The sequence below is a fragment of the Monocercomonoides exilis genome, assembly GCF_001643675.1.
Source record: "Monocercomonoides exilis strain PA203 chromosome Unknown scaffold12-1864167, whole genome shotgun sequence".
Classification (NCBI taxonomy): domain Eukaryota; phylum Preaxostyla; order Oxymonadida; family Polymastigidae; genus Monocercomonoides; species Monocercomonoides exilis.
In genome coordinates this window covers 416,531-444,145 of record NW_027150557.1, presented here as the reverse complement: position 1 = coordinate 444,145, position 27,615 = coordinate 416,531, and the positions used below count along the sequence as shown (strand labels likewise).

Sequence of the window (27,615 nt, the reverse complement as noted above, 5' to 3'; positions counted from 1 at the left end):
CCGAAGAACTCTCTTTTTTTTACTGAAAGGCCTGATAGGGCGTGAAGTCTCTGTGCACCGGAATGAGAAAGTTCGCCTGAAATATGTTCAATGAAGTTGAACAATCTCTCCTTTGCATCTGCTTCTCGACTGGACGAAGGTCGTCCATCTTGAAGTGTGCGACCTTCAATGCTGAGTCCAAGGATCTGCAATCAAGAATCTTTCTGAATCGATCATTATTCTTTGGGATAAAGAACATATTGTTGAGACAACAAACCTGATCCTCCCTCCGCTTGGGAATGACTTCCGTTCTCAGGCCCTCTCGGATCCACTCTGCACAAGCCAGCTCCTCTCTGCTCCCTCCAATAAAGCCTCTGCCTTGCCCATTCTCCTTCTTCAGGCGTTCCCTCGCACTCCTGCCCTTCAAAATTGGGCGAACACCCTCCATAAAACCTCTCCTGCTCCTATTTCCTCCTCCTCCAGCACAAAGGCCTGCGTCCAGTCTCCCACTTTCTCCGAAAAAAAAACGGGACTCCGGCGGGATGAATGTTCTCTTGATCGAAAAGGATCTAGTCGATCGAGTCACATGTCAACTTGCAGTGTATGTTGTTTGTCCACCTGTCTGCGGTCAGCTTTGTAGTTGAGGCATGATTCTTTCCAGTTGCCTCCGGCTAATAAGAGTGTCTTCCTTTTCTTCCTGAGAAATCTCGCTGTTGTTGGGCCGAACTTCGTGATTATTCTCATGTAACGAGCGTCCCGTTGCCCAGCGATGACGAAGGTTATTGCATCACTTAGTGATGGTTTGCCTTTTGCCTTTGCGTCTTGTGCCTCCAGAACAATTTCCTTCAATGTTTGGAGCAGACAAGACTCCACCTTCCAGGCTCCCTCATTAAGTGCGTAGGTAAACCAGCTCTTTGAGCGGGAGTCTGTATGAGTCCTTGAGGGTATAAAAGGTGGAGCCGGGAGCAACTCGTCCTCTGCGGTGGATTGCTCAAGATCACTGATGTTGATAGGGAAATTGAAAACAGGATTTGAAGTCTGATCTCCGAACAGTATCTTGCAGGCTTCATCCAAAAGACGTGCAGGAGAGGGACTCGAGATCATAAAGATGTCATCAGCTTGTTGAGAAGCAGAAGATGAAGAAAACGTTAAACTGGGTTAAGCGGAAGTTGGATTGAAGATGGGGATCGCTGCGCACACTGCTTGTTGGTCTCCTTTGCGAAAATATCCCGCTCAGTCCCGATGCAGGTTCTTCCAACAATGTGGATATGTTTCAAATTTCGTGAACGACGGAGCCCTTAATACGGAGCTCTCACTTCCATAAAAGAGAGGTGTGGTAGATCACGATTGTTCTTAAGAATTAAGGTGCCTTGCACTTCAATTCATTTCGTTTTTTGAGAATTATAGATTTCTCCTTCGTGAATGTGATAATTATGGAATCGTCTAACAAAAGCTTTTAACCTGGTTAACAAGAAAGTGTTTCATATTTTAAGAAAGGAAGCATTCAATACATAGATTCTTGTTGGATCTTAAAGACAGGTTATCACAGTTTTGAATCAACCTAATTTTATAATCATTTTTTAAAATATCATAATTGCATTCATTAATTAAAATTTAAATAAATCAAAACATATAAATCGAATTTTTTTATCAGTCGTTATCTGCCCACTTACCAATAATAATAATATTAATATTATTTAACACAAACAGAGTTTCTTATCGAGAAAAATTGATCTTACCAAAATAAAAATACATTATATTTTTATTTTTATCAAGCAAAATGGAAGTTGATAATAATTATTGGATGAAGCAAGCAATAAAACTTGTATAACAAACATTTTGTTTTTAACAGCTTTATTTTTAATGGCATAATTTCTTAAAGGCACAATTTTCTCATTTTGACGGTGAGGTTCCTGTAGGATGCGTTATTGTCTGCGAAAATAAACTGGTATCTTATGGCTACAACCAAACAAATATTCGTAGAAATGTTCGAAATTAAATTGAAATTACTTTAATGACAATTATTCATCTTTGGCTTTTTTTCTGACACAGGGAACTCGCCATGCTGAAATTGAGGCCATAAGTTGGATAAACAATGAATACAATAAGTTGAAGACGTCAGTTTCCCATCAAAAAACAAAAGGCATTCAATGGATATCGCCAGAAAATGCTCAAGTATTGTATTCTGACAATTCATCTTCAGAGTCAGCAATTGAACAATTTATTCAACAAAAAACCCAAAGAAAAGGATTAAAATTTGTCGAGCCAACTGAACTTAAATCTCTTTTGAAGAAATATTGTTTTATTTCTGGAGATAAACATCTTTGCGAGTCAACACTATCCGGACAAACAGATTCCTCAACACAAATTTTATCAAGCTCAATTAAAATTCTTCCTCTTTCGCATTTTTTCCAAGAGTGTTGTTTATATGTTACGTGCGAGCCTTGCATTATGTGTGCAGCTGCATTATCTATTGTTGGTAATGTTTCAGTCTTTTGAAATATTAACAAATTACAACATATGCTTTTTTTTTTAGGTATCAACTCTGTAATATATGGATGCTCAAATGATCGTTTTGGAGGATGCGGTTCAATTTTGAGTATTCATTCCGGAAAGTGTGAAAAAATATATCTTTGAGTTTTTAATGTGAATTGAAGATATGGATTGGGTTATCGATCATTTTCAGTTGAAAGAGGATTGATGGAGAAAGAAGCAATTGATACATTTCGAACCTTTTATTCGCGTGGAAATCCCAATGGTACTGGATATATTTATAAATTTTGGAAATAATATTTCTTTTAGCACCTGTTCCTCATCGCCCTGTTGTCCATCGCGAAGAAATGGTATTATATTGCGATAATTTTGCTTTTTTTATAATGTGTTTATTTGAAATTTCAAAAATATTATTTTCATTAGATTTTTGATCAATCAGTATTATTTGGGATGGATAAAGTCGATCAAACTTTCAATGAACTTTTCAATTCTATTTCCGGTTTAATTGATGCAAAGCGGAAAGGTGCGAATAAGGTGTAAATACATTCGCAATTTTTTAACGTTTATTTTTCTATTTTAAATATCTTGGCTTTTGCATTAAAAAAAATTCATGAAATTATTCATTTATTTTATATTGATGAGGACGAGCTAAAGGCGTTCACAAATCAGCAGTTCAGATTAGTGATGCAAATAGGTGAAATTTTTAGGCAATCTAAAGCTCTTGATGCGGAACTTTCATCTCGACTTGAAGAAACAACAAAAAGACATGAAAAAGCGAACGCATCTCTTCAAAACGTGTTATATTCTTTCAATTCCAGATTAGGAAGTATTAAGCAACACAGAGAATTAGAGTGTGATTTTTTGAAACATTGTTTTTACATTAAATCAAAACATTTCCATAAATATATAGCTTTCCTGAAAACGAATTAGGACTCGATCCACCAAGCTCGTTTTATTTGGATAAACAATTCACTGATTCTGGACTGCGACATTCAATGAATTCTGAAATTTTTACATTTGTTGAAGCAGCTATTTGTGATGAAACATTGAAACGAAGGAGGTTTTTGATTTGAATTTTCCTTTATTTCTGTCTTTTTTAAATTTTAAATCACACTGTTTAAAATTTAGGAAAGTAGAAGAAAAGCAAAGGCTTCAAGCAGAACTCACAGAATGTGAGCAAGAAGTTGAAGAACAGGAGGAACTTGTGAGAGACATGAGCGAGCATGTTTCAAATATCAAAGAGGTATTGTCATTCACAAAAATTTTATCAAAAGATTGGTTATGGTTTAACTGTTTATTTATTTGAAAAATTTGATTTTGGTTCACAGACTGTTCAACCATTTAAAACTCTTCTATACCCAGAAAAAGAAGACGAAGATGAAAATGACATATCTGTGCAAATAGAACCTCAATCATCTCCTCTCCCAATTCCATCACCTTCTCCGTCTGTAAGCTCTCCTCCTCCTGTTTGAAACATCCACTAAAACACATGAATGCTAAACTGCACTTTGAACAGGTGATCGAAAAAAATCGACAAAAATGCGAGTCTGTCAGAATCAATCGATTAGCTTTGCTATCCTTCTTTAAAATATGTATTATAAAACGACACCATGTTTGCAAACAACGATACGATTGATTTTATATCGCAGAAGCTGACGGTCAAGTTGTTTTGCAATAAGTTTTGACATGCCGTCGTTGATATACAGACATTTTTTTGAGATATTTCAGTTGTTTTTGATCAAAATGACGTGTTGAGAAAAAAATCTGAAAACAAATTTTTTTAAATCCAAAAACAGAAAAGTTAAAAAATCACAAATTTAACACAGAAACAAATGAAAAAAAAATTTTTTTTTATCCAAACGAAAAAACAAAGTGAAAAACAGGTATGCGTCGGATGAAGTGTTAAGGGAAATGAAAGGTTGAAAGAAAGGAGAATGAAAAAGAGTATTTTTAAAGGAAAGAGTTTTGAATTCAAACAAAGTGTCTCAAAAGAGCCACTTTCTGTAAGTTTTATGCAGACACTCCGTATTTTTCTCTCCACAGCCGTCCGATGTTGTTGCGGAAGGCAACGACAAAGCGATGGGCAGTCTCCCAACAGGTGAACTGAAATGTGGTTGTGAGTGTCTCTCCTTTCTTTCCTGTTTCGGCAGTCAGATTGAAGCGCAGCGAGTGAAGTGTGTCTGGTGACAGAGACAGGTGCTCGCAGTGGGCAATTGTGTGAGATGAAGACTGCGAAGACACAGCAGCAGAAGCAGAAGCAGCAGAAGAAGAACCAGAAGACTTCAATGCGGCCAACGGAGAAGGAGTCAGCGGCTGTATCGACGACAGGGCAGACAGAAGTGATAGTTTCTTCTCTCGTTCAAAGAAGCCACTCAGCGCCAGCTCGCTCTGCAGAGCGAGGAACTTGTCTGGGCTGATGATCCAGTTGGCGTCTGAGAAGCTGAACTCGTACAGCGTCTGGCTGCTGAGCACCACTAAGCGAGGGTAGTACTTCGTCTGCTTCTGCACGCGGTAGCACTGCCCAACAAACAGCAGCTTCTCGGTGCTCGTCCGGAAGTGCTGCTCGATGGCCAGCACCATCGAGAGCTCTGAAGCGACTGAGAACGAGAAGAACAAAGAGGCCCGCCGCAGCCCTTCCACCATCTGCTTAACTGGCCCTGCAGAGCAGCAGCTCAGGCGGAACCCGCTGGGCATCTGTGCTTTGTGTGCCACTGCGAAGCGCTGCCCGCACTCTGAGTAGACGACAGAGGAGATATCAGAGAGAGAGAGTCGCTGCACGAGATATACCAGAGGCAGCTGGAGTGTGTGAGAATCAACAGCAGACGGCGCATCGGCGGCGGAGATCTGTTCCAGCTGCTTCTCAAAGGCGGATGCACTGAAAGCAGACAGCTCCTGCTCCCAGCTGAGCTCAGGAAGCTTCGTGGAGATTGCGTCTGAATGAGAGGGAAGTGCGCTGGCAAGCGAGGTAGAGGCCAGCGCCTGGCCAGATGCAACAGCACTTGCTCGTCTCTTCTCTTCTCTTTCATCGCTGTCGGAAACACGGAAGATGAGCAAGGCATTGCTGGTGAGAACGACTATTGAGCGGAAGGTGTCTACCAGCTCGATCGAGTGGAAGGTGCCAATCACAGAACACACCACACGCTCCTCGCGCTGCGACAAGTACGCTACCATTTCCTCAGCTGAATGTGCGTTGATCCACTTGCTTGTTGAGGGTAACAGAGTTAGTGAAGATGAAGAAGACGAATCAGATGAAGAATTGCAGCAGGCAAGCAACGAAGCCTGCTTATTGAATATATTGCCAGAGTGACCAGCTGTGATCTCTCTCGAGAGCGGCACCAGAGTGCGAACAGAAAACAGCCTCAGTTCGATGGAGCAGATCAGCGCATCCACAAAAGGCGGTGCAAGCGCCAGCCCGCTTTCGCTCTCCACCCGCACCAGAAGCTCAAGCAGACGGTACTTCTCTTCTGGGCGGATGGCTACGTACTCAGCGATAATGGAGCAGAGCGTGTTCAGCACGTTCCGTAGCTCCTCTCCGCGCTCATCAGTCAGCGCCAGGCTCAGGCGGGAGTACTCGTGAAACATCAGAGATACAAACGTGGCAATGCGACGGAAGGGAACCACGCGAGCAAACAGCTGCTTCTGGATGGACAGGGAAAGTACTGGATCTTCGCTAAAGGTGAGCGAGCCGAACTGTTCCAGGAACGTGTGGGTGAGCTGGGTGTGGTGGTAGAGAAGCAGCTCTTCGGTGAGCGTGGTCTTCCAGCTCGGCGTGAGTGCGCCGTGCGACCAGATAGCTGAAGGTGATTTCGTGTCGATGTTGTCGTGGCTGTGGCTCTCATCAAAGGAAGCAAACGACCTCTGCGCAAGATACGTGGGATTGCCATACGCAGATCCTGCTTTACTCAAATTACCATTTTTTGCGCTATCACTTTGCGAATCGTCATCAACAGCAAACCTCTCGGTGGATGGGCGGACAGGCTGCCCGTTCAGCAGCAGGAGCTGTGAGCTTGAGATGGCTGTGGTGTGTCCACACAGTCCATAAACGTCTGGCTCGTGGTCTTCGAGCGATGCTCCGTTCGGATCAGCCGGCTGCACCGCACCAGATGAAGTTGGTCCGAAGCCGAAAGAAGAACGAGAGGAAGGATCGAAGCAAGGGGAAAGGGCAGAGCAGTTGGAAGACAAGGAGAAAGCAGAGCCAGAGACGGCGTTTGTGGTCGGGTGCATTCGCGAGTCGAACACATCGCTGATTGTCGAGACAAACAGCTGGATGATATCTGCAATCTCAATCGCATCGGGATTCACATCTGTCGCCTCTGACGCGTTGAGTGAGTAGATCTCATTCACCAGGCCGATCATCCTTGCACCGTAGTGAAGCGTAAACAGGCCGTATGAGAGAGCAGAGCCGCATAACATAGAAATCGTCTGGAGGGTGCGCAGCTGGGCGCGTATACCTGCCTGCAGCGAGGGATGCCCGTACCACAGAAGTGCAAGGAAGCAGCGCACAGCCGTTTCTGCATCGAGGGTGATAGCACGGAAGGACTGGGTTGGTGCAAAGGAAGAAGGCGCCGGTGGGAGAAGAGGCAGTGATGGAGGTGTGGAAGAGGAAGAAGAATGCGAAGAGATGGAGTCTGGCGAAGCAGAAGAGCCCCACACAGGAGTGGTGGATGACGCTGGCGATAGGAGTGGCGTAGGAGAAGACGACGGCTGAAGCAGATAAGGATCTCCCTGGAGCCTGTTGTAAGTTGAAGGGTCATATGGATTCTGCACGCCACCGTACATTGAAGAAGACATCATGTCCGGGCTGTAAGCAGCGGGTGGATAGTTGTTTCCCATCCGGATTTGGGAGACGGATACTTTTGGAGGCAGCCGCGAAGGAGCAAACGAGGAAGACACTTCTTCAATGTGGAAAACGTCGTCTTCGATCGGAAGAGGGTCGCTTGAGACGGACTGAGACGGCTTTTGGGATGTCTTTTGGAGGCGGACCCAAGCGATGTCTGGTGCGGGTGGGTCAGGCAGTGTTAAGGGTGTGTTCAGCTGTGAAGTAGAAGTAGAAGAAGAGGATGAGGAAGAGGAGGCGGCGGAGGAAGAAGAAGACGTTGATGCTATTGAATGAGACCTTTCTAATTGTGGTGGTATTTCTTGACTGTCCATCTCAAGTGGTGCTGGTGCTGCTTCTTCGTTTTCCATTGCAGAAGAAGTATCACATATCTCAACATCTTCTGCCATTACCTCAGAAGATGGCTGTGTAAATGTCGGTGGGATATTTAGCTTCGCTGCAAAGAGTGGATTGATCTGCGCATTTGAGAACGATCCCAGCGCCTCCGCCGCTGCTGCAAGAGCCGCCTCGCTGATCTCATTCCTCGCACTCATCTGCAGCGCCTTCTTCTCCTCGCCCTGTGTGATTACTGCAATCTCCCTCTGCCACCTTCCCACCGGCATCTCAGTCACCTGCTGTCCATCAGGCGCTGCGTGTGCTGTCAGAAAGGACAACACCATCCGAATGCCGTTCTGCATCACGAATGCCGTCTGCCGCTTCTGCAGCAGCTCCTCCTTTGCCTCCACCTCTGCGATCGCCATCGTCGGTGGCACTTCCCACTCCCTCGGCTCCCACGGCGCAGCTGAGACAGACCCAGTGGATAGCGCAGGCGGAGGCGTGTGCGGCTCTTCCAGCAGCTTCGCTAGCTTGCGGCAGAAGCGGAAGGCGATGAAGGAGGAAGGAGGAAGCGTCGAGAAAGCAGCAATGACGGAGCTGATGTCGTCTCCAACGTGAGTGTCCTCCACACAGCAGCCACTTTCTTCGCCAAAACGCACCTCGTTCTGCGCAATCAGCGAGAGAGATTTGCTGCTGTTCTGCATCTCAGCAACACCTGCAGCCCATCCGCTCTCATCGACTGCCTTCAGAAAGAGGATGGCAGCCGCCCAAATCGCCGCCTTCTCGTTTGTGTGGGTATCGGCAGCGCGCGACGCATTCACCGCGATGATTGACAGGACAGCGCCCACAAGTGGCTCGAACTGCGGCGACTGCACAATCACCCGCGCTTCGGGCTCGTCCACCAGCAGCTGCGTGAAGATGTGCAGCAACTTGATGATGATGTGCTCCGTGCGCCCGGACACAAGATCAGTGGCAGAGGAGACATGCAGACTGGCCTTCAGTATCTCGAGCGGGTGCGGATGGCAGAGGAGCGGAGGGAACGACGCGAAGATGTCAAGAATCATCATTTTCACTCTATGACTGGGCATAGAATACATATTGAGAAGCGTCTCCCCCGCATTCATTGCCAGTGTTTGTGCCCCCTGGTGTTGGTATGCTTTTTCGATGTAGTGAGATGTTAGACTCAGCACAGAGACACACATCTCCACAAAGGACGGGTAAGTCACTGTGCTGAACGAGATCTCGCCTGCCGAGTCGGCTGTGCTGTTGTAGCTGCTGCTGCCAAGTGTGCCAAACGCCCCAGAAGAAGCACCAAATCCCCTGTTACTTGACTCATACTCGTCGTATTCATTGCTGTCTCCTCCGTTCTCTCCGGCCTCAAACCGGATGTGCTCCAAGATCCTCCTTCCTCTCTCACCGTCGATGCAGTCGAAAAGCACAGCGCCTTCCTGCGTCGTTGAGAGGAAACGGTCAAATAGCATCTGTCTGTCAGCCACGCCTGTGGTGCGTGTGATGAGCGAGTCCATCGCGCGCACCGCCGCCGTCACGACTGGTGGAGACGGCTGCAGCATCGCCAGCAGCTCTGCCAGCTTCACCACAAATTGAGAGTTGTCTATCACATCCCGCAGAACAGGCATAGATACACACAGCGATGCCACACACTCAATCGCACCGGAGATCAGCTGGGTGAGATCAGAGGAGCTGTCAAAGAGAGGCGAATTGGGCAGCCTCGGCGACGTTTCGACGCTATCGACAAGGTGCATCAGGCGCTTGTGGCACGTCCGCCGCACTACGATGTGGGCAATCCCGCTGTTCTGCCCCAGCGCGGCGAGAGCGGCAAACAAAGGACGGTGGAGAGGGAGGAGTGGAGTGTCTACGGACAGCTTGGGGAGGCTGTCGAAGAGCTCGAACAGGTTCTCGAGGTAGTTGAAGCGCGGGGTGAGCCGCAGGAAGTCCGGGATTTGACAGAGGAGCGTCAGGACACGAAGGGAGTCAGGCAAGAAGGAGGCTTCGTCCTTCCGCAGGATCGCATCGATGCACATCGAGTGGAATAAGTGTACACTTCCATTGAACTCAGGAAGGGCCTGTGGCTGCGGTTGCTCTTTGCCCTTCGCTTTGTTGGTAGCTGGTGTGGGCGGAGTGGAAGAAGGTGCTGAGGGAGGCGGAGGCACTTCATCAGCGATGGTTGGAATGGCAGCCAGGAACGCAGCAGAAGACGGGCGCAGCACAGCCACCACTTTCAGGAAGTGGATGTCGTTGAATGTCCACTCGGGCTTCCTCCCCACAAACTGCAGGACAGGCTGCGTAGACGCCGACTGCTGCGGAGAAGCCAGCATCGCAAAGACCGTTCTCTTCTCTGTTTTCTTGTCGTCCTGCGGAGGCGGTGCCACAAAGGCGAGCGGAGGAATGTTATCCAGTCTTTGTGTGTGGTCGAGGCTGTCCTCAATCAGGTTGAGCACGACTGGGTTGATCAGCTCCCCCAGCGGCGTGTCATGCTCGTTCTGCGAATCTCGCCTAACCACTGCCTCCGCTGTCAGAAGTCCCACGTCGTTGAATGGGGTGTTCACGATGAACAGTGCCAGCGCCTCGACCGCCGCCTTCCGCAGCTCAGCGGAAGTGCCTGCGAGGCGAGCCATGGCTGCAACCAGCTCGTCGGCGAGGCGGGTCGGGCTGATGCCTCCGAAGTCGATTGTGCGCTGTGCAGGCTCCATCGCCTTGTAGCGCTGGATGGTCCGCTGGAAGAGGTCGAGCTGGGCGAGCGGCTGGGCCCCGGGCTCGAAGCAGCGTGCGATGATGTCGCTGAACTCGGCAAAGGGGACGTGGCCGCGCTGGATGGGGGCAGCGGAGGAAGAGCTGGAAGAAGAAGAAGAAGAGGAGGAGGAGGAGGATGAAGAGGAAGATAATTGATTGGTGCTGTCTTTTGGTTGGGTGGATGATTGAGGAGTGGCTGATGAAGAAGAAGAAGACGACGACGACGATGACGACGACGAGGCATATGATGAAGATGGAGTCTGGAGTGAAGTTTGCAGCATATCCTGCGATGCCAATTTCTGAACAATTGAATTCCTTTTTGGTGTGCGCAACTGACCAATTCTTTTCCTCCCTCCCATTTTCTCCAGCTCTTTCTGCTTTTTCCCTGCTTCCGTCAGGACAAGAGGAAGCGGTTGTATTCTTTTGTCCACTTTTTTCACTTGCATTCCATCCACTTCGATAAGTTTTCCTTCGCGGCATGCATACACAATGTGAAACACCCAGCCATCCTCAAAAAAGTCGCTAACGGGGTTCGGAGAAACACGAAGAACTTGCAATTTTGGAAATTTAGCAAGTACTTCTCCTGCCTGTTATTTTCAATGTGTTACAGTCACAAAAATAAAAATTTCTGGTGAAAGAAAACTTCAAACTTCTTCAATTCCTTTCTCTGTCCATTCATATTGATTTCTTGAAATGTTCAACAATACGAGAGTGGGAGCAACTGGAAGCAATGGAACAAGAGAACCCGATAAATTGTTGTCAGATAAATCTAAAACCCTGAGGTTTTTTAACAAATCAAGTTTTGGAATAATCTTAAACTGATTGACATAAACATCAAATAAATCATAAAAAGTTTAGAGAAGAATATTTTAAAACAGATTACATTTAGACAACCTTGTTGGATCCAAGATACAACTCTTCCAAGGATGGAACACACGTAATTGCGATATCCTCAAGCATATTTTTGTCTAGCCACAACCGACGAAGTCTTTCAAAGCCTGGCTTTGAACCATTTTTCATCTTACTCATTTCTGTTAAATCAATTTCTAGAAATCGATTTCCTCTACGGATATATTAAAATATTCGATTAATGAGAATAAAATGGCAAAAAGAAAAAATTTGCAAACGTGAGATCTATTTCTTTAATTACGTTTGGCGAAACGATACTACAAATTCCTTCAAGTTTTTCAAGTTGAAACGAATGTTCATCATCCCCGAAACAAGCGTTACAAAAGCATAAATACACAGGATATTTACGTAATTTATCTTCATTTCCTGCAATAAGCTGTTCAAATAATCCAGTTGTTATTGCTCGTAACTCTGCAGCTGGTATATTTACGCAGCTGAGATGATGATTTGATTTGTCACTCATACAAAAAATGCAATTGTTGTTGAAACTTTTCTTGTTGTGGTTACGATCACATTTGTTTTTTTGAAAATATATTGTTCCAAAAGCTTTTTGAACTTAATATTTGTATTTACAATAGCTTATAAAAAGCCAATTTCTGTTACTGTTTATTTATCCTTCAATACATTTAATGAGTGAAAAAAAAGAACAAGCCCCTTATCTCGATTTAACTCAAATACCAGGAGGAGTGTTATTAGATTTACCAGTTACAGAAGGAGAAGAAACTATTGAGCTAAATACAGACGAAGATTACACGCAATATCCAAACGCTGCACTTACTCTCTTTGAATTTTTCCAAAAACCAACACTTTCAGTTTGAACATAAGTTATTCACATTTAAATGCGTTATTTATTGTTTTTTGCTATTTTGTTATAATCCAGTATCAATCAATCATTCATATGACACTTCCATCTTCAGGAGATCCCTCAAAATATTTTTCTTCATCTCTTTCAAATTCAAAACGTTTTTCGGAGCCCGAAAGCAATTATCTCGGAAAAAGCAAAAATCAACAACTATCTTCATCTGCATCACCTTCTAACACATCAAAAAAAATTTCATTTCATGAAACTATCGATCCAAAAGAATATCCATACACAAATGAAGATGAAAATGATGAAGAAAGTTCTTCTTCTTCTTCCTCCTCTTCCTCTTCCTCTTCCTCAGCACGTCATCGCTCAAGCATGCGTAGGCGCAAAAGAACAAGAGAACAGTCAAATAGAATGAGAAAGATGATGATGGAATCTCGCCTGGCAGAGCTTCAACAGAAAAAAGAAATTGAGTGGGCACAAGCACAGCAGCTGAACATGGAATCTGCAACGCTTAACTTGCAAGTGAAAGAGCTGAAAAGGCAAATGGCTGAATTAGACTTGATGATAAAGAAAGCACAAGACAAAACAGAATCGATACAGGCACTTGATTTGAGAAGAACTTACAAAGGGATGAAGCAGACCATTCAATCATAAAGCAAACACTTTCATATTTTTTTTAAATAAGCAAACAACATACAATTCTTATTTTTCTTATTTTATTTTTATGATTTTTTTTTATCAATTAATCTTTTTGTTTTGTTTTCATTTATTTCATTTAAATAGCCTGTTTTATCACAATTTTTTTCCGTTTGGAGAAACCAATCTCAAGAAAATAATAAATACGCAGACATATCAAACATAACGCACATAAACAGCAAGGCACACGAAGATGATAATTTTGATGTGATGAAGAAGATGCGTACAACGCAAATTTCATGAACTCATAAGAAAAAAAAATAATTTTTAAAAAAATAAAAAATACAAATATTCATCTTATTAAAACACTAAAAACGAGTCGAAATTCTTTTTGTAAAAGATAAATACGAGGAAGAATGCATTTAAGAATCAGATGAAAAAGGAGGAGGAGAAGGAGGAGGAGACGGAGATAAGGGAGGCAGCGAAGAAGACGGAGGAACAGAAGCATCAATAGACTCTCCAGAGGCAGAAGAAGAAGAAACAGCGGAAGAGGAAATAGTGGAGAAAGAGACAGACATTGAGGAAGAAGTTGAGGAAGAGGAGGAGCAAAAAGAAGGAGAAGGAGAAGGAGAAAAGGAAGAAGAAGAAGAAGAAGAAGAAGAAGAAGAAGAAGAGATAGAAGGAGAAGTAGAAAGGCTGTTTGGAGACATCGAAGGAGCAGCTTGGCTGTGAGCATCAGAAGAAGGATGCTGCAGCAGACTGGGTGTTGTCTGTGGGATTGGATGGAATGACTGGAAGAAGCTGCCTGTGGACGAAGACGAGGCGAAAGAGAACTGAGAGAAGGAAGGACGGTGGTGGGGCAGTTGGCGCTGGAACTGGGAAGAGGAGGAAGAGGAAGAAGGAGAAGGAGAAAAGGAAGAGGAAGAAGAAGAAGAAGATGATGATGATGAGGAAGAGGAAGAGGAGGAAGAAGAGAAGGAAGAAGAGAAGGAAGAAGAAGCAAAAGAATATGACAAAGGAGAAAACGAAGAAGTGAGCGAAGCACCAACAACACCCAGGAGTGATGATGTGCGGGGTGTGTGGTGATACGACAGCTGGACAGATTCTCCGTCTTTGACGTTCTGCTTCCTCCCAGAAAACAAGGAAACAGTGTCAGCCGGCGAGAAAGTGAAGAAATCGTCTTTCTCTTTCTTCGTCTTCGCCTTGGGAGAAGCGAAGAGGCTGGTCGAATCGAATGCCTTTTTGATGGAGCGGAGGGAAGTTGACAAGAGAGATTTCTTGCCTGGGCTTTGCAGAGGACGCGGGGATTCTCTGAGGAAAGAGGAGTAAGTGGCTGAGGTGCCTTCAAATGTGCCGCGGGCGGGAAACGAAGAAGGAGGAGAAGGAAGAGGGAAGGAAGTGGATGAAGAAGGCGTGGAGCTGTCAGCAGACAGCACAAGAGAAGAAGGCGACCCTTCGCTGTGAGGAAGCGATTCTCCAAATGTGACAGTTTTGGCAGACCCTTTCCTGAGGGTGGTGTCTGTTGAATAGATAGAAGAAGCAGAAGAGGCAAAAGAAGCAGAAGAAGAAGACAGAGCAGAATGTGTTGGGCTGGCTAGGCGCAGAAGTGAAGATGAAAGAGAGCTTGCTGACTGCGGAGTGGAAGAAGAAGAAGAAGAAGAAGAAGGCAGGAAAGGCGGCATAAAAGGAGGAAGCAGAGATATAGGCAGTGCTGAAGAAAGTGACTGCGTGGGAGAGGGCAAGCGGAGGGGCAGTGGTGCACGCTGCTCCAAATCGGAGTGTGGAGTGGAAGATGAGGCAGAGGCAGAAGCAGAAGCAGAAGCAGAAGCAGAAGAAGGGGAAGGGGAAGGGGATGAGATGGACTTATCAGAAGATGTGCTGGAAATGGTGGACTTTGCGGGGGATTTGGATGGAGAGATTGGAGAGACAGAAGAAGGATAAAGAGACAAGGGAGAAGAAAGTGGATGGAGGAAAGGAGGAATGTACAGCCTGGTTGGATATGGCGTCAGGGGTGGTTGGAGCAGCAGCTGTGGATGAGCTGTTGCGGCAGCTGCAGTAGAAGTAGAAGCAGAAGCAGGCGAGGCAGAAGCAGCCATCGCCGCCTGTGCTGAGACCGAGCTCATCTGGTTCATCAGCCTGTGGAACATCTCCCTCTTTTCTCTTCTTGTCTTCTTCTCAAAGCGCGCCGTCTCTGAGTTCGAGCGGGGTCTCTGGATGGGCTTCTGCAAGGGCTGTATCCGCCGCATGGGGGCAGACGGTGCGCCCATCCACGACGCCTTCATCATCTGCGCGAGGGGCTGCATGGTGCTCGTGATGAGGCTCTTCAGCGCCTTCAGCGTGGCCAGCGGCGGGCGGTGCGAAGAGGCGCCCAGCTGCTCCCGCCGCACAACAGACGGGAGACGCAGCGTGGTGCGGTCGTAGCCCAGGTCGTTGGTGATGATGAACTTGTAGTCCTGCAGGTCTTCTTCAATCTCGGAGAAGGAGTGCCGGCGCTTCATACCGGGAACAGCGGGATGGGATGACTTGGATGATGATTTTGAAGAAGAAGAAGAAGATGATGATGATGTTGTGGCAGAAGCAGAAGCAGAAGCAGAAGCAAAAGCAGTTGATGCTGAGTTTGTTGTTGATGCTGCTGCTATTGTTGATGCTGATGTTGGAGTTGTTGCGTGTTTATCTGGCTCTTTGCATTGCTTCATATCAACCATTTCGAATGTTTCAGTGTCGGTTGATGTTTCGCTCGTGCTCACATCGTCCAGCAGCTCCCAGTCAGACATCTCTTCTCCTTCTTCTTCTGATTCTTCCTCTTCATCCTCCTCTTCTTCCTCCTCTTCCTCTTCTTCCTCCTCTTCTTCATTTCTTTCTTCTTGTTTCTCTTTCTCTCCCTTTTCTTTCCCTACAGAAACATTTCTATTGATGCCACTCACATTCATTTCCTGACTCTCTCCCTGCACTTTCTTCTCATTCGCCTCCTTTGTGATGTTCTCATCCATCGATCCAAATGGCAATGACAAACTTCCATGCGAAGAAAAAGGAGGAGGAAGAAGAGTTTGTTGTTGCTGCTGCTGTTGTTGCGGCATGTTCTGCTGTTGATTTTGCTGCGAAAGATGAGGAGGTGACGGCGATGGCATAACAATCTCGTGCATCGAAGGCTGCCTCGCCAGGCTGAACTGGCTGTGTGGCATAAGAGATGATCCAGAAAGAGGGTTGGCTTGGTGGAGTGGCGACTCAACTGTGGCTGTGGATTGAGTTCGCTTTGAATTTGAACTAGAAACTGTATTTATGTTTGCATTTGTATTCATGTTTGTATTCGTGTTGGGACTTGCTTGTTCACCTTGTGCTTCCAAGCTGCCACTGCTTCCATTGTTGCTGTTGTTATTATCAGCAGTAGTCGTAACAGCTGCATTTGAAGCAGCCGAAGGAGACGTCTTGCCCATCTGCTGACTCACTGGATGGTGTCTGACCACTTTCAGTGTGTTGTAATTGCCACAATTGCCACAATTTCCCAGCGGCGCCGGAGAAAACGGAGAAAGCACGCGATCCACAGGCTCTGTGGTCGTCATCAGCTCTGTCGTCTCGTCTGTCGTGTCGCTCTGCACAAAACGCCTCACTTTTCTTCTCCTTCTCCCTCTCACCCCGTAGCTCTTCTTCTTCCTCTTCTGCTTCTGCGCTTTTCGGCTTCTCCCAACACACTGCTTCATCTTCGTCTGCCGCATCTCTGCTGCAATCTCGTCCAGCATCTGCTGCCCCCTCTCCCTTCTTGCCTTCTTCATGTCCATGTCCACATCGTCTGTGTTGATCGCCCTCACCGGAAATCTCTCGTCTCTGTTCTCAAAGTACTTCGTCAGCTCCTCCTCGCTCTCAATCACCGGCTGGAACACAGGCTCCTCTTCATACACGCTCTTCCAGTTAATTCCACTGAAGTACGCATGCCGCTTCACAGCCTCAGCCCCTTTGCTGCCAGCCACATCGACTGGAAGCACACCTTTTGAGTTGTTGTTCTCTTCGATCTCGTCGGCAATGTTGTTGGCTGTCATGTCAATCGTCCCCAGCCGCTTGGCAGGGTCCTTCTGGAGCAGCTGGCGGATGAGGCTGACAGCTTCTTCGGATGTCTCTTCAGGCAGCGCTGTGAAATCCACTTCAGAATGAAGAATGTTTTGGAACACCTCGTCGCGTGTGGCGCCGTTGAATGGCGTGGTTCCTGTGAGCATTTCGTAGAAGATGATGCCCACAGCCCACCAGTCGAGGGCAAAGGTCATTGCTTCTTCTCCTTTTGTGATGACTTCAGGGGCGATGTAGTCGGGTGTGCCTACGATGTGGATGGGGGAGGACTGGTGGGAGGAGTGGGAGGGTGAAGGAGAAGGAGGAGAAGGAGGAGAAGAAGAAGAATGACAAGGAGAAGGAGGAGATGAGGAAGGAGAAGCAGAGGGAGAAGCAGAAGGATCCTGTGAATGAACAGACTGTGATGAACGAGATGAGTGAGTTGACTGAGATGAATGGGATATTTGTGACAATTGTGAGTCCTGCGACGAAGTCAAAAAGGAGTCTGGGAGCAGCTGCGGAGGAGGGGTGCGCTCATGTTGGGAGAAAGGAGAAGAGAAGGAGGCTGGCTCTGTTGTGTCTGGGAGCTCTTTGAATGAAGGAGAGGGAGAGAAACGCTGAGGGATGCTGGTTGTGCTGTAGGTGGCAGAGAGGGAGATGGAGGTGGATGGAGAAGGAGAAGGAGAGGGAGAGGGTGAGGGAGAAGGAGAAGGTGATGAAGAAGGAGAAGTCGAAGGGGAAGAGGAGGGAGGAGGAGAAGGAGAAAGGGAAGGAGACGAAAAATGAGATGGAGATGAAGCAGAAGGTGAAGAGCAGATGGAGACAGCGCTTGAAAGAGAAGAAGACTGAAATGGCTGGCTGGAAGTCTTTGAGGAGAGAGGAAGAAGATAATCAGAAGAATTAGAGTTGGAATTGGAGTTTAGGCTGGAAGTAGATGAAGAAGATGAAGAAGATGAAGAAGAGGAATAAAAAGGAGGAGGAGGAGAAGAAGAAGAAGGTGTCTGTGTGACAGAAGAGACAGCCATCGCAATTGGAGGCGGTGGAGTGGGTGTTTTGTTCACACACGACAACTCCAGTGTGTCTGTCGAGTTCTTTGGGGTGAATCCCAATGGAGTGGATAACACATTATTTGTGGTGGCAGTAGCAATAGCAGAAACAGAAGAAGAAGAAGCAGCAGTCGAAGGACGGCTTAATGATTTGCTGCGCTCAAAGTGAGAACGAGCTGTGCTGTTATGACTGTTGTTGCTGTTATTGCTGATGCTGCTGATGCTACTTGTGGATGTGGAGCAGTCGTGGCTGGAGCATTTGTCAATGTCGAGTGAGGATGCCAATGAAGATGTTGAAGAAGTAGAAGAAGATGAAGAAGAGGAAGAGGAAGATGATGAAGAGCTTTTCGTTCGATGGAAACCAGAACACGAAGAAGACGACGAAATAGAAGCAGAAGGGTTGGATATATTCAGAGAAGTGCTTCCAGACAAAGACGATGCCAGTGAATTCACTCTTGTTCTTGACTGAGCGGAGTGAGGGGTGGACGGGCTGGAGTCGAATGTGAACTCGACAAAGTTTGGAGAATTGAGCTCAGAAACAGCAGAAGAGATTTTGTCTCCGCCAGTCACTGCAGACAAGAGGGTGCGCTTCTTCTGAGAAGAGTGGGAGGACTGAGAGGGAGAGGAGACAAGAGGGGAGATTGAGATGTTCTGGCTGGAGGAAGGGGAGATGAGGGCGGTGGAGCACGAGGAAGGGGTGGAAAGAGAAGAGGAGCGGGTGAGGGGAGATGGGGAGGTGGCAGACTGCCTGCATTGCGGAGGAGGCGAACGGCGCCGAAGACAAGGCGAGGCAGAGGGAGGGTTGAAGAACAAGGAGGAGTTGGTGTGGATGGGGGAAGGGGCGTATGTGACGAGTGCTGGTGGGCTGCGGGCCTTTTGGTGGGTGTCGGAGGGAGAGGAGAGGGGGGAGATGTGAAGTGGAGGAGGGAGAGGAGGGTGATGTGGAAGAGGGTGTGGATGAGGAGGTAGTTGGGGCTGGGATTGGGAGTGAGATGGTTGCAATTGAATTGAATGTGAATGTGATTGTGATTGGGGAGAAGGGGAAGAAGGGGAAGAAGGGGAGAGAGGGAGAGGGAGAGGAAGAGGAAGGGCGGGAGAAAGAGGAGGAGGAGGAGGAGGTGCCCGTTGAGATGGAGATGGAGAGCGTTGAAGTGAAGGTGAATGTGACAGAGAAGGAAGAAGAGAGGTTTCCTGGTGATGTGACTGAAGTTGTGATGGTGTTTGCGTTTGTGATGACGATTGAGCCACTTGCAGTTCATCTGCACTTTGCTGAGTGGCTGTTTGAATGGACTGTTGAGAAGAAGGACTTCCATTGCCAGATGGCTCAACTGGCCTGAGCACATTGAAGTTGACTGCAGTCTCCGGAGTGAGTGTAAGACTTATGGCATTGTTATTATTGCTTATGATGATGCCGGGTGAAGAAGAGGAAGAAGAGGAGGAAGAAGAAGAAGATGATGATGACGAAAGTTCTTTTGGTGAAGAAGGTGAAGAAATCACAGAAGCAGCTTGTGTAACAGCTGTAGGATGCACAGAATGAGCTGGTGACAGAGAATTGCTTTTAGGCTGCATCAGATTCCCCGTCGAGTCCACACAGCTCATCATCATCTGATTGCTTTGGTTGTTTCCATCGTTGTCCGCCATGCTCTGAGTGCTTTCCTTTGAAACATTCCCGTTTGCTGCTTCTTGTTCCCCTTCGCTTTCTCCATTCACACACACATCTTCTGCCTCCTGTCCATTTGTTTTGCCCTGCTCATCTTGCCCATCCTGTTCATTCCCTTCATTGTTATCATTGTTATCATTGTTATCATTCCCTTCGCATTCTTCACATTCTTCGTTTCCCTCATTTTCTTCACATCCTTCACATCCTTCACCATTCCCTTCCTCATTTCCTTCCTCATTCGAGTCACTCGCATGCACATTCCTCCAGAACGCTGGCACCGACAGCCCGAAGTCTGTCAGCCTCAAGTGCCCGTCCTCGCCAATGAGGAGGTTGTCTGGCTTCAGATCACAATGGATGATGCCATGCCCGTGCAGAAACCCAACAGCCACTATGATCTCTGTCAAGTACTGCTTTGCCACTGACTCTTCGAAATACCCCATCGACACCAGGAGAGAGAACAAGTCCCCACCAGGCTGGTAGTCGCTCACCAGATAGAAGTTCTCGTCTGTCTGGAATGAGCACGCCAGAGGGACGATATAGTCGGTTCGTGTGTCGTTCTCGTTCTTCTCTCCTTCTTCGGCTGTCCGCGCTTCTACAGACAGGGAGGCCGTGATTTCATACTCCAGAATGATTCTCTTTTGCACCCTGGCTTCTGTCAACGAAGAGCGCTTCAGCACTTTCATCGCATACAACCTTGTTCGCTGCTGCTGCTCTTGCTCCTTGTGCCTTCTAAACCGCTGCTGCCGCGAAGGACGTACCAAAAGTACCCTTCCATAGGCACCAGCAGTGATGGGCTTGATTATTTCAAAGTCTGCAAGAGAAAAAATAGGAGTTTGTGCTGCAGCTCGTTCCTGAGACTCATTTCTATTTTTCCCTTGTTGAGGAGGCGGACGATCAAAGCAGTCAACAGAATCATCTGCAATGTAATCATCAAGATCAATTGGAGAATTCATGTCATCGCAACGAAGTGGATAATTATCTGGTTCCGACGAAAGCCTCCGTAAGTCATTTGGCTGTAGGGATTTACTTGTGAATTCTTCATCATAAGCGCATGGATCATAAGAAAATGACTGATCTTCAACATGAAGAATGGTGCCTGTTGAAGGAGAATGTATAACAGACGATTGCGACGTTGTTTCGCTCGAATCATCAACGTTTGAAGGCGATTCACGCGCTTCAGAGTCTTCGCTTTCTGCAGATTTTCCAAAAAGCAAAGATGAAAGTGAATGTGATTTTGGTAGTCGCTGTCCAACAATATTACGTTGTCGAGGATATGGATAAAAAGAGCGAATTGAACGTTTTGCTTTTGTATAAGGCGATTCTGCATTTATCAACGAAGATGCAGAGGGTGAGTAATGAATTTGGCTTGATAAAGAATCTGTGTCAGAAATGTTATCGTCACGTGTTGAATGATCATTTAAGCCTTCTGTTGGAGTTCTTGTTTCATAAACAGATTCAGCAACGAGGTCATTGTCTGAATCTTGTTCTATGTCCATTTATGGATGAAATAAAATAAAGTCAATTGACAGACAATTATTATGGTTTCTTATTCCATAACAAGAATTATTGCAGGAAGAAAAAGAGGAAAAATTCAATGAATCCTGCGTTTCATTTTCCCGGTTTTTCACTTTGTCGAAATACACTTCTTTTTCCTGGAGTTAACTTTTCCTTAAATGAATGCAACTTCTGTTCATCAACCTGTTCCTCCTGATAAAAATAAACATTCTTCGTTGAAATCTTCTTTAAGTTCACGCCATCAACGGAAGGAAATAAAAATTGGAAATTACATCTTGAAGCAAACTCTTGGAAAGGGAGCGTTTGGTAAAGTGAAACTTGCACAGCATCAAATCACTGGACATTTAGTTGCGGTCAAAATTATTAATAGACAGAAAGTTAGAACACTAAACATGGATGAAAAAATCAGAAGAGAAATTAGCATTATGAAGTTGTTTTCACATCCAAATATTGTTAAATTATACGAAGTTATTGGAACTGAGAGAAATCTTTTTATGATTTTGGAATACGTACCGAACGGTGACCTTTTTACTTATCTTGTCGAACGAGGTCGACTCAACGAAAACGAGGCGCGGAAGTTTTTTCAACAGATTGTTTCAGGTGTCATGTACTGCCACAAACATAGAGTTATTCATCGAGACCTTAAACCTGAAAATTTGCTTCTTGATTCACAGAGGAATATTAAAATTGCAGACTTTGGCTTAAGCAATATGATGAGAGATGGAGACTTTCTTTCAACATCTTGTGGCTCGCCAAACTATGCAGCTCCAGAAGTTATAGAAGGAAAAGAATATTGTGGAAGGCAGGTTGACGTATGGAGCATTGGAGTGATATTATATGCAATGCTTGTAGGGCGACTTCCATTTGATGATGCGTCTGTAACCGTACTATTTGAAAAGATCAAACGAGGACAATTTGTGATGCCAGAATGGATATCTCCAGAGGCAAAGGATATCCTGTGGGCAATGCTAACGGTTGATCCGTCAAAGAGATTAACACTAGAAAAAGCAGTTGTTCATCCATTTTATCGAGGTATAACTTTTGCTGATTTAAAAAAGGAAAAGCGGGAAGAGGATTCAGAAAGTGTTGAAAAAGAAAAAGATAGTACACACGAGGATGAGCAACTTGATAGAAGCATTGTCGATGAGATTTGCCGGAGACTTCACATCAGCCACAAGACATGTATCGATGAGATAACAGCATTTCGCAAGCACGACAAAGACACCCCAGCCGGAGTGATGTACGGGCTGTTTCAGGAGAAAGAGGAGCAAGCTCAGAAGCAGCAGATGGTGGCAAGCTCGAATGTGAAGAAAGGCGATTTCGACGAAAAGAAACGGGAAGAGGAAAACGAGAGGACATGCATCAAAGAATTCGAAGGGATTGTGCTGAAAGGGTTCGTGGAGGAAAACCGCCAGCACTCCACAGACGATGCTGTTGCCCGCAGGCACAGAAGCCGAAGTAGCCACAGAAAAGCAGAAGATAACAGCCTCACAACACCATCTGTATCTCCATTTTCTCCGTCTGATGCTGGAAGCGGGGTAGGCAGAAGTCTGAATTGGAGTCCACCCAGCGAAAAAAGCTATTCAAAACAGTCTGCTCGCTCGCAGTTCCGCCTGCTGTTCACACCTCCGATGGGTGCAACGCCTCCGCTGCCTCTGCCAAAGCAGCTGATGGAGAAGCAGAGGGAGAAAGAGGAGCAGGCCACGAGCGTCGACACAGCCCCGCTTCCGCCGCACATGCTGCCTTTCGATTCTCCTTCGCTGTCTGTGCAGTCAGCATCACAGGCATCGCAGACATCACAGATCTCACAAGCATCAAGCACCAGAACACAGTTTGATGGGGTATCATCGTATGCTGTGTCATCCATTGCTGATTCGCCACTTGTGTGTTCCGACTCGCAGGCAGTGAAAATGGCTCGGAATGAAACATCCTCTTCGGCTTTCTCTGCAGCCATGTGCAATGTAAAAGCGTCTATCACACCTCAGCCTATTGCCAGGTCTCCTTCTTTGTCTTCTTCGCTCGAAAGAGAGTTGATGTTTTCTCCAAAATGTGCTTCGCTTCCGTATGCATCTGTATTTTCTCCACTTGCCCAGCCATCCACTCCACAATCCTCCAAGTCAACACGCAAAGCTGTTCGCACTCTGGCAAACAGAGACGAGACGCTGCTGGTTCCTCCCCAGTTGCCTTCGTTTGTGGGCTCGCCTGGCATTCTGAGGACTCCACCGCCTGCTCAATACTCCCTCACGCCTTCGAAGTCTCCTCATCTACAAACGTATCTATTCTCAAGAACTGGCAGCGGAAGTGGTAGCAGCAGCAGTAGTAGTAATGACTCTTCTTATGCCTTCTCTCCCAGGGCGATGAATAATGAAGTGTTCTCTCCTCCGATTGGGCGGCTCTGCACGAAGCCTGTCTCATCATCAACTGTACCGTCTTCGGCTGCTGTCAAGCCGCTTATGTATCCTCCTCGCCTTCTGCAGCACAGGCGAGCAGCAACCGACAATTCAGAAAGTCAGAAAGTTTCTCCGATTTCTGTTTGTGAGAGCGCGAAGGAGTCGCGTTCAGGCAACCGCACAGTGGATGTGTCGATGCTGCAGAAGAGAGCGAAACATCACTCAACCGGACGAAGCACTGCACCCAACATGTCTCCCCTTCTTCCTGTGATCCCTTCTGACTGTCTGCCTCCATCTGCTACATCCTCAGAGCCGACATGCAAAACTCCAAAGTGCTCTCCTCTATCTCTCCCTATCCCAATGCCTACGCCTGTGGAGACTCCTTCTCCTGTTCCTCTTGCTCTGAACAACCGCGTTTCTCCAGATGCATCTTCATCTTCTTCATCTTCTTCCTCTTCCTCTTCATCGTCATCTTCCTCAGACACGTCATTTGCTCCATCCTTATCTCCTGCAATAAACACTTCATTTTCTTCAATGACAACATCCACCGACACAAATGCCTCTTCATCCTCTTCCTCAACTGTTCCTTCCCTCTTCTCCTCTTCTTCCACAACCCCAACAAAACCTTACACTCCGCTCTTAACTCCCACCAGATACACGCCAACCGACGTGACTGCTCCTCCCATGTCGCCTGACGACAGCTGGCCTTCGCTTATGCTGGGTGTTGAACTGGACCTGTCTCCGCCACAAGCAATGAGCCTCTTGTTTCGCGTGCTGGATAAGCTCGACTTGATCTGGCGGTTTGTCACGCCATATCGAGTGCATTGCCATCTCAAGCATGATTCAAATGGAAAAAAAACAGTGAAGATTAGGAGAGGAAGAGGGAGGCAAAGGAAAAGGGGGAGGAGAGGAGAAAATGAGGTGAAGGGCGAAAGCAGCGAGGGATCGAATGATGATGACTCTGATTTGCATCCACCATCTCAGAATAATGTTGAAATGGACATTCATCTGATGCTTGTTCCTCTCAATGAAAGTGAAGAAGAAGAAGACGAAGAAGAAAACGAAAACGAAAACGAAAGGAAAGAAGAAGAAGAAAATGGAGATGATGACAAAGGCGAAAAAGAAATAAACGAATTAAAAGCAAAGGAAATGAAGAATACGAACAAAAAATGTGTTCGTCGCTGTTTATTTGACTTCTCGCGAGTGAATGGAGATACCCTTCCTTTTGTAACTCTTGTATCAACAATCATTTCAATGCTAAAAAAGTAAATTATTATAATTTTATTTTCTTTGAAGAAATTCCGTTATTTTTTCTTTTTTTTCTTAATCCTCTGTGCAAAAATCGAAAACAGCCATCGAAAACAGCAACAGATAAAAGAACCAACTCAGGTCGATTCAACTTTGCAACTCTAACTCGCATCGTAACAAAATAAACCAAACTAATATCAGCTTGGTTTCGCTGAACAAAACCCAATGAAATAAAAAAAAAAAAACATTATAATAAAAGCACATTAAGTGCCGAACTGAATAAAGGAAGTGGAAAATAACAATGTGCGGACACGATTGCTCACTCTGGATCGTGTGGAACAAGCCGAACAATCTGCACTTTCCGTTGCATTATCTGCTTCGTCTCTTCGAGAAAGCGCTCGTCTTCCTGCGTTATTGAATTCTCCTGATTCTGTTCATCATCCTCTTCATCAAGCACACCATTGCTTCTGCCACTTCTGATGCCTTGCTCGTCTGAATCAGTCTTTTTCCGCATAACATCATTTCTTTCGCTCTCTTCTCCTTCTTCATCCATCCTCTCCTCCTCCTCTTCTCGTTCTGACTCCTCCCTCTGCTCCTCTGCCCCTCTCTCCTGTTCTTCCACTTCCTGCTCATCCCCACCCGTGCCCAGCGTGTACTGATGGGACGGATCCACAATCAACTCCGGCCACGAATCGCCCGTCGCATCCAAATCACTCCCTCGAAGTGCTATCCACGTGGCAGAGACTGAAATAAACCCACTTCCATAGCTCAGCTGCCAGATCGTGTCCCCTCTGCGGATGCGCTTCTTTCGCTCCAGGAACGCCAGCTGGTACCACGGCGACGGGCCAGAAAGGAGGCCGTACCGGGAGAGTGTGGCGTATGCAGCTTCGATCGTATCGTCGGAGAGAGAAAGGTTGCGACGGATGTCGTTGATAAGCTTGATGCCTCCCGCATGCACACAGAAGTGGTTGATGTATTTGGTGAAGTCCAGCTTGAACGGCAGCTGTGTGTTGAAGTGTTTTTTCAGCCAGCGGTTCAAGGAGACGCGGAACAGGTCATCCATCGACATAACTTGAAGAGGGAAATAAATGAATAAATAATTACAATTACCACAATAAAAAAGTCAATTAGGAATAACAACAGAAAAGCAGAATGAAAATGAAAATCACCAAAAATATAGCTCATTAAAATTAAAACATACTGTATGGGCAGAGCATGTTGATGTTCATTTTCAGTCCAATTCCCATTGGCCTTCTCAATGTCTTGCTCAGATGCATTCCAGCTTTCCCTTCATCGTCTTCTTTCACTTCGATTGATCTGAAGCAATCATCGTTCTGTGCCATGTTTGTTCTGATGCACTTGAGGAGCTTGTATCTTCCGTATCGCTGGTCTTTCGAGCTGTTAGACAGAAGGACACCCGCTCCGCCCCATCTCCACAAAGTGTTTGCCACAAGCAAGTCCTTGTCGTTTCCTCGATACCAGTTCGCATTGCAGCAATCTGTGGTTATAACCACAGCGTGCAGTTGCGATTTCGTCTGCAATAGATCTTGCGCTAAGTCTATTGCAAGCAATCCACTTGCAGTTCCCATTCCAGAGAGCGAATAACTCTTTATGGATGTTTTCAATTTATATCGGTTGCAAACATACTCGCACACAGATGGTTGCGTGGAAAAGGATGGACAAGCAATAATAAGAATATCCAATTGACTCTGAGCATCAAAAAACGGATTCTCTGCAAAAAGCTTGTCAAGAATACCGAACACGCAAGTTAGAACTTCAGTCAGACAGTCATTGAGGGTCATTTGAGGATTGAAAACCTGGGGAGGAAGATAAGTAGAGTTGCTAAGTCCATTGTGAGTGAGAAGAAAGCGTTGAAAATCTAACGAAGCTTGCGTATAACATCCAGATTCTTGTGCTCTCTTTAAGTATTCATCATGAGATATAGCCACTTGTTCAGGAGGCTGCCAACAAACATAATCAAGCAAATAAACAGGTCTTTTCGATCTCATAAGAATCATCATCGAGAACACAATTGCAAAAAGTATGAAAATGATTGAAACTGAAAGGCGAGAAAATCCGGCTTTTTGCCAAAGAGTCTTGAGATGCGAGGGAGTGAAATATGCAAAGACATTAAAACGTAGCATTGAAAATCGGAAAATGATGATAATAAAAGGGATAATAAGTATTGTGAAGATTATCCAATCTGAAGTGTCGAGAGTCCTTTTTTTCTTATTTCTTTGAGGAGAGAGAACTTGAGGATCAAACAAGGAAGGAGATGGAGACGGAAGTGGTATGTTATCGGAAATTTCCGTCATTTAACGAATATTTCTCAAAATAACGCAAAGAATCGAATCTAATAAAAATTGTCGATCAAAAAAATTATTCGATAAATGAAAGAATATTGAAAAATTACCATTGAAACTTTTGTTCTGTATTGTTCCCATTCATTTATTTTTTGATAGATAACATTTTATTTCAACAAAAATGACCATCCCTAAATTTTTTAATTATCACATTTTCATTTTTTTAATTTCTAAGCTGACAAAAATTTATGACGGATGAACCCCCAAGAAATGAGCAATATTTTTTGGGGAGGCAACAAGAAGTTCACAGTTTTATAAATTTTTATGTTATATTTTTTCATTTTCCATTTTTTATGAAATTTCTTTCATCTTTATTTAAAAATACGTTCCAAAAAACAAAGTTGATTCGAATCAAATACTTCAACGATTAGAAATCCTTGAAAAGGAAAATTCTAGGCTCAATTTGGAACTGCAGAAAGTTAGGGAAGAATCACATCTCAGAAAAAAGTTGTTAAGTACTGTTCTAACAAAATATTATAGATTAAAAAAATCTATTCCTTCAAAGAAAACAGGTTTGCTAATACTGCTTTTGCTACCTTTTCTTGAATGAAAATGTATTTAGATGGAGAATCGACTCCCTCTCTCGAAATATCGTTGTCAGAGTTGGAAAGAAGGCTACAATCCACA

The 27,615-nt window shown here is 45.6% G+C and overlaps 6 protein-coding genes across 6 annotated transcripts; 3 read left to right on the top strand and 3 right to left on the bottom strand.

The window, feature by feature from the left end:
- Positions 1–1,759: 1,759 nt before the first annotated feature.
- Positions 1,760–2,903, top strand: MONOS_635 (putative Cytosine deaminase; the record flags this gene model as incomplete). The annotated part of the gene is made up of 6 exons (XM_067876575.1): positions 1,760–1,804; positions 1,862–1,966; positions 2,032–2,458; positions 2,516–2,594; positions 2,637–2,737; positions 2,782–2,903. 6 exons carry the CDS (start codon positions 1,760–1,762, stop codon positions 2,901–2,903), a joined length of 879 nt encoding a protein of 292 aa, XP_067731118.1.
- A 17-nt stretch (positions 2,904–2,920) lies between these two features.
- Positions 2,921–4,225, top strand: MONOS_17299 (uncharacterized protein). Its single transcript, XM_067870205.1, has 5 exons — positions 2,921–3,006; positions 3,115–3,323; positions 3,383–3,532; positions 3,601–3,715; positions 3,801–4,225. Exons 1-5 carry the CDS (start codon positions 2,923–2,925, stop codon positions 3,942–3,944), a joined length of 702 nt encoding a protein of 233 aa, XP_067731117.1. The 5' UTR covers positions 2,921–2,922; the 3' UTR covers positions 3,945–4,225.
- Positions 4,182–11,404, bottom strand: MONOS_17298 (uncharacterized protein; the record flags this gene model as incomplete). The annotated part of the gene is made up of 3 exons (XM_067870204.1): positions 4,182–10,962; positions 11,026–11,152; positions 11,313–11,404. The coding sequence occupies 3 exons, from the start codon at positions 11,402–11,404 to the stop codon at positions 4,483–4,485; spliced, it is 6,699 nt and encodes a 2,232-aa protein (XP_067731116.1). The 3' UTR covers positions 4,182–4,482.
- Positions 11,405–12,840: 1,436 nt separating this feature from the next.
- On the bottom strand, positions 12,841–20,968 carry MONOS_17297 (putative serine/threonine-protein kinase RIM15; the record flags this gene model as incomplete). The annotated part of the gene is made up of 2 exons (XM_067870203.1): positions 12,841–13,245; positions 13,783–20,968. The coding sequence occupies 2 exons, from the start codon at positions 20,966–20,968 to the stop codon at positions 13,151–13,153; spliced, it is 7,281 nt and encodes a 2,426-aa protein (XP_067731115.1). The 3' UTR covers positions 12,841–13,150.
- Positions 20,969–21,145: 177 nt separating this feature from the next.
- On the top strand, positions 21,146–24,646 carry MONOS_17296 (putative CAMK/CAMKL/AMPK protein kinase; the record flags this gene model as incomplete). The annotated part of the gene is made up of 1 exon (XM_067870202.1): positions 21,146–24,646. The coding sequence occupies one exon, from the start codon at positions 21,146–21,148 to the stop codon at positions 24,644–24,646; it is 3,501 nt and encodes a 1,166-aa protein (XP_067731114.1).
- Positions 24,647–24,653: 7 nt separating this feature from the next.
- MONOS_636 (3-ketoacyl-CoA synthase) lies at positions 24,654–26,769 on the bottom strand (the record flags this gene model as incomplete). The annotated part of the gene is made up of 2 exons (XM_067876586.1): positions 24,654–25,696; positions 25,827–26,769. 2 exons carry the CDS (start codon positions 26,767–26,769, stop codon positions 24,945–24,947), a joined length of 1,695 nt encoding a protein of 564 aa, XP_067731113.1. The 3' UTR covers positions 24,654–24,944.
- Positions 26,770–27,615: the final 846 nt, after the last annotated feature.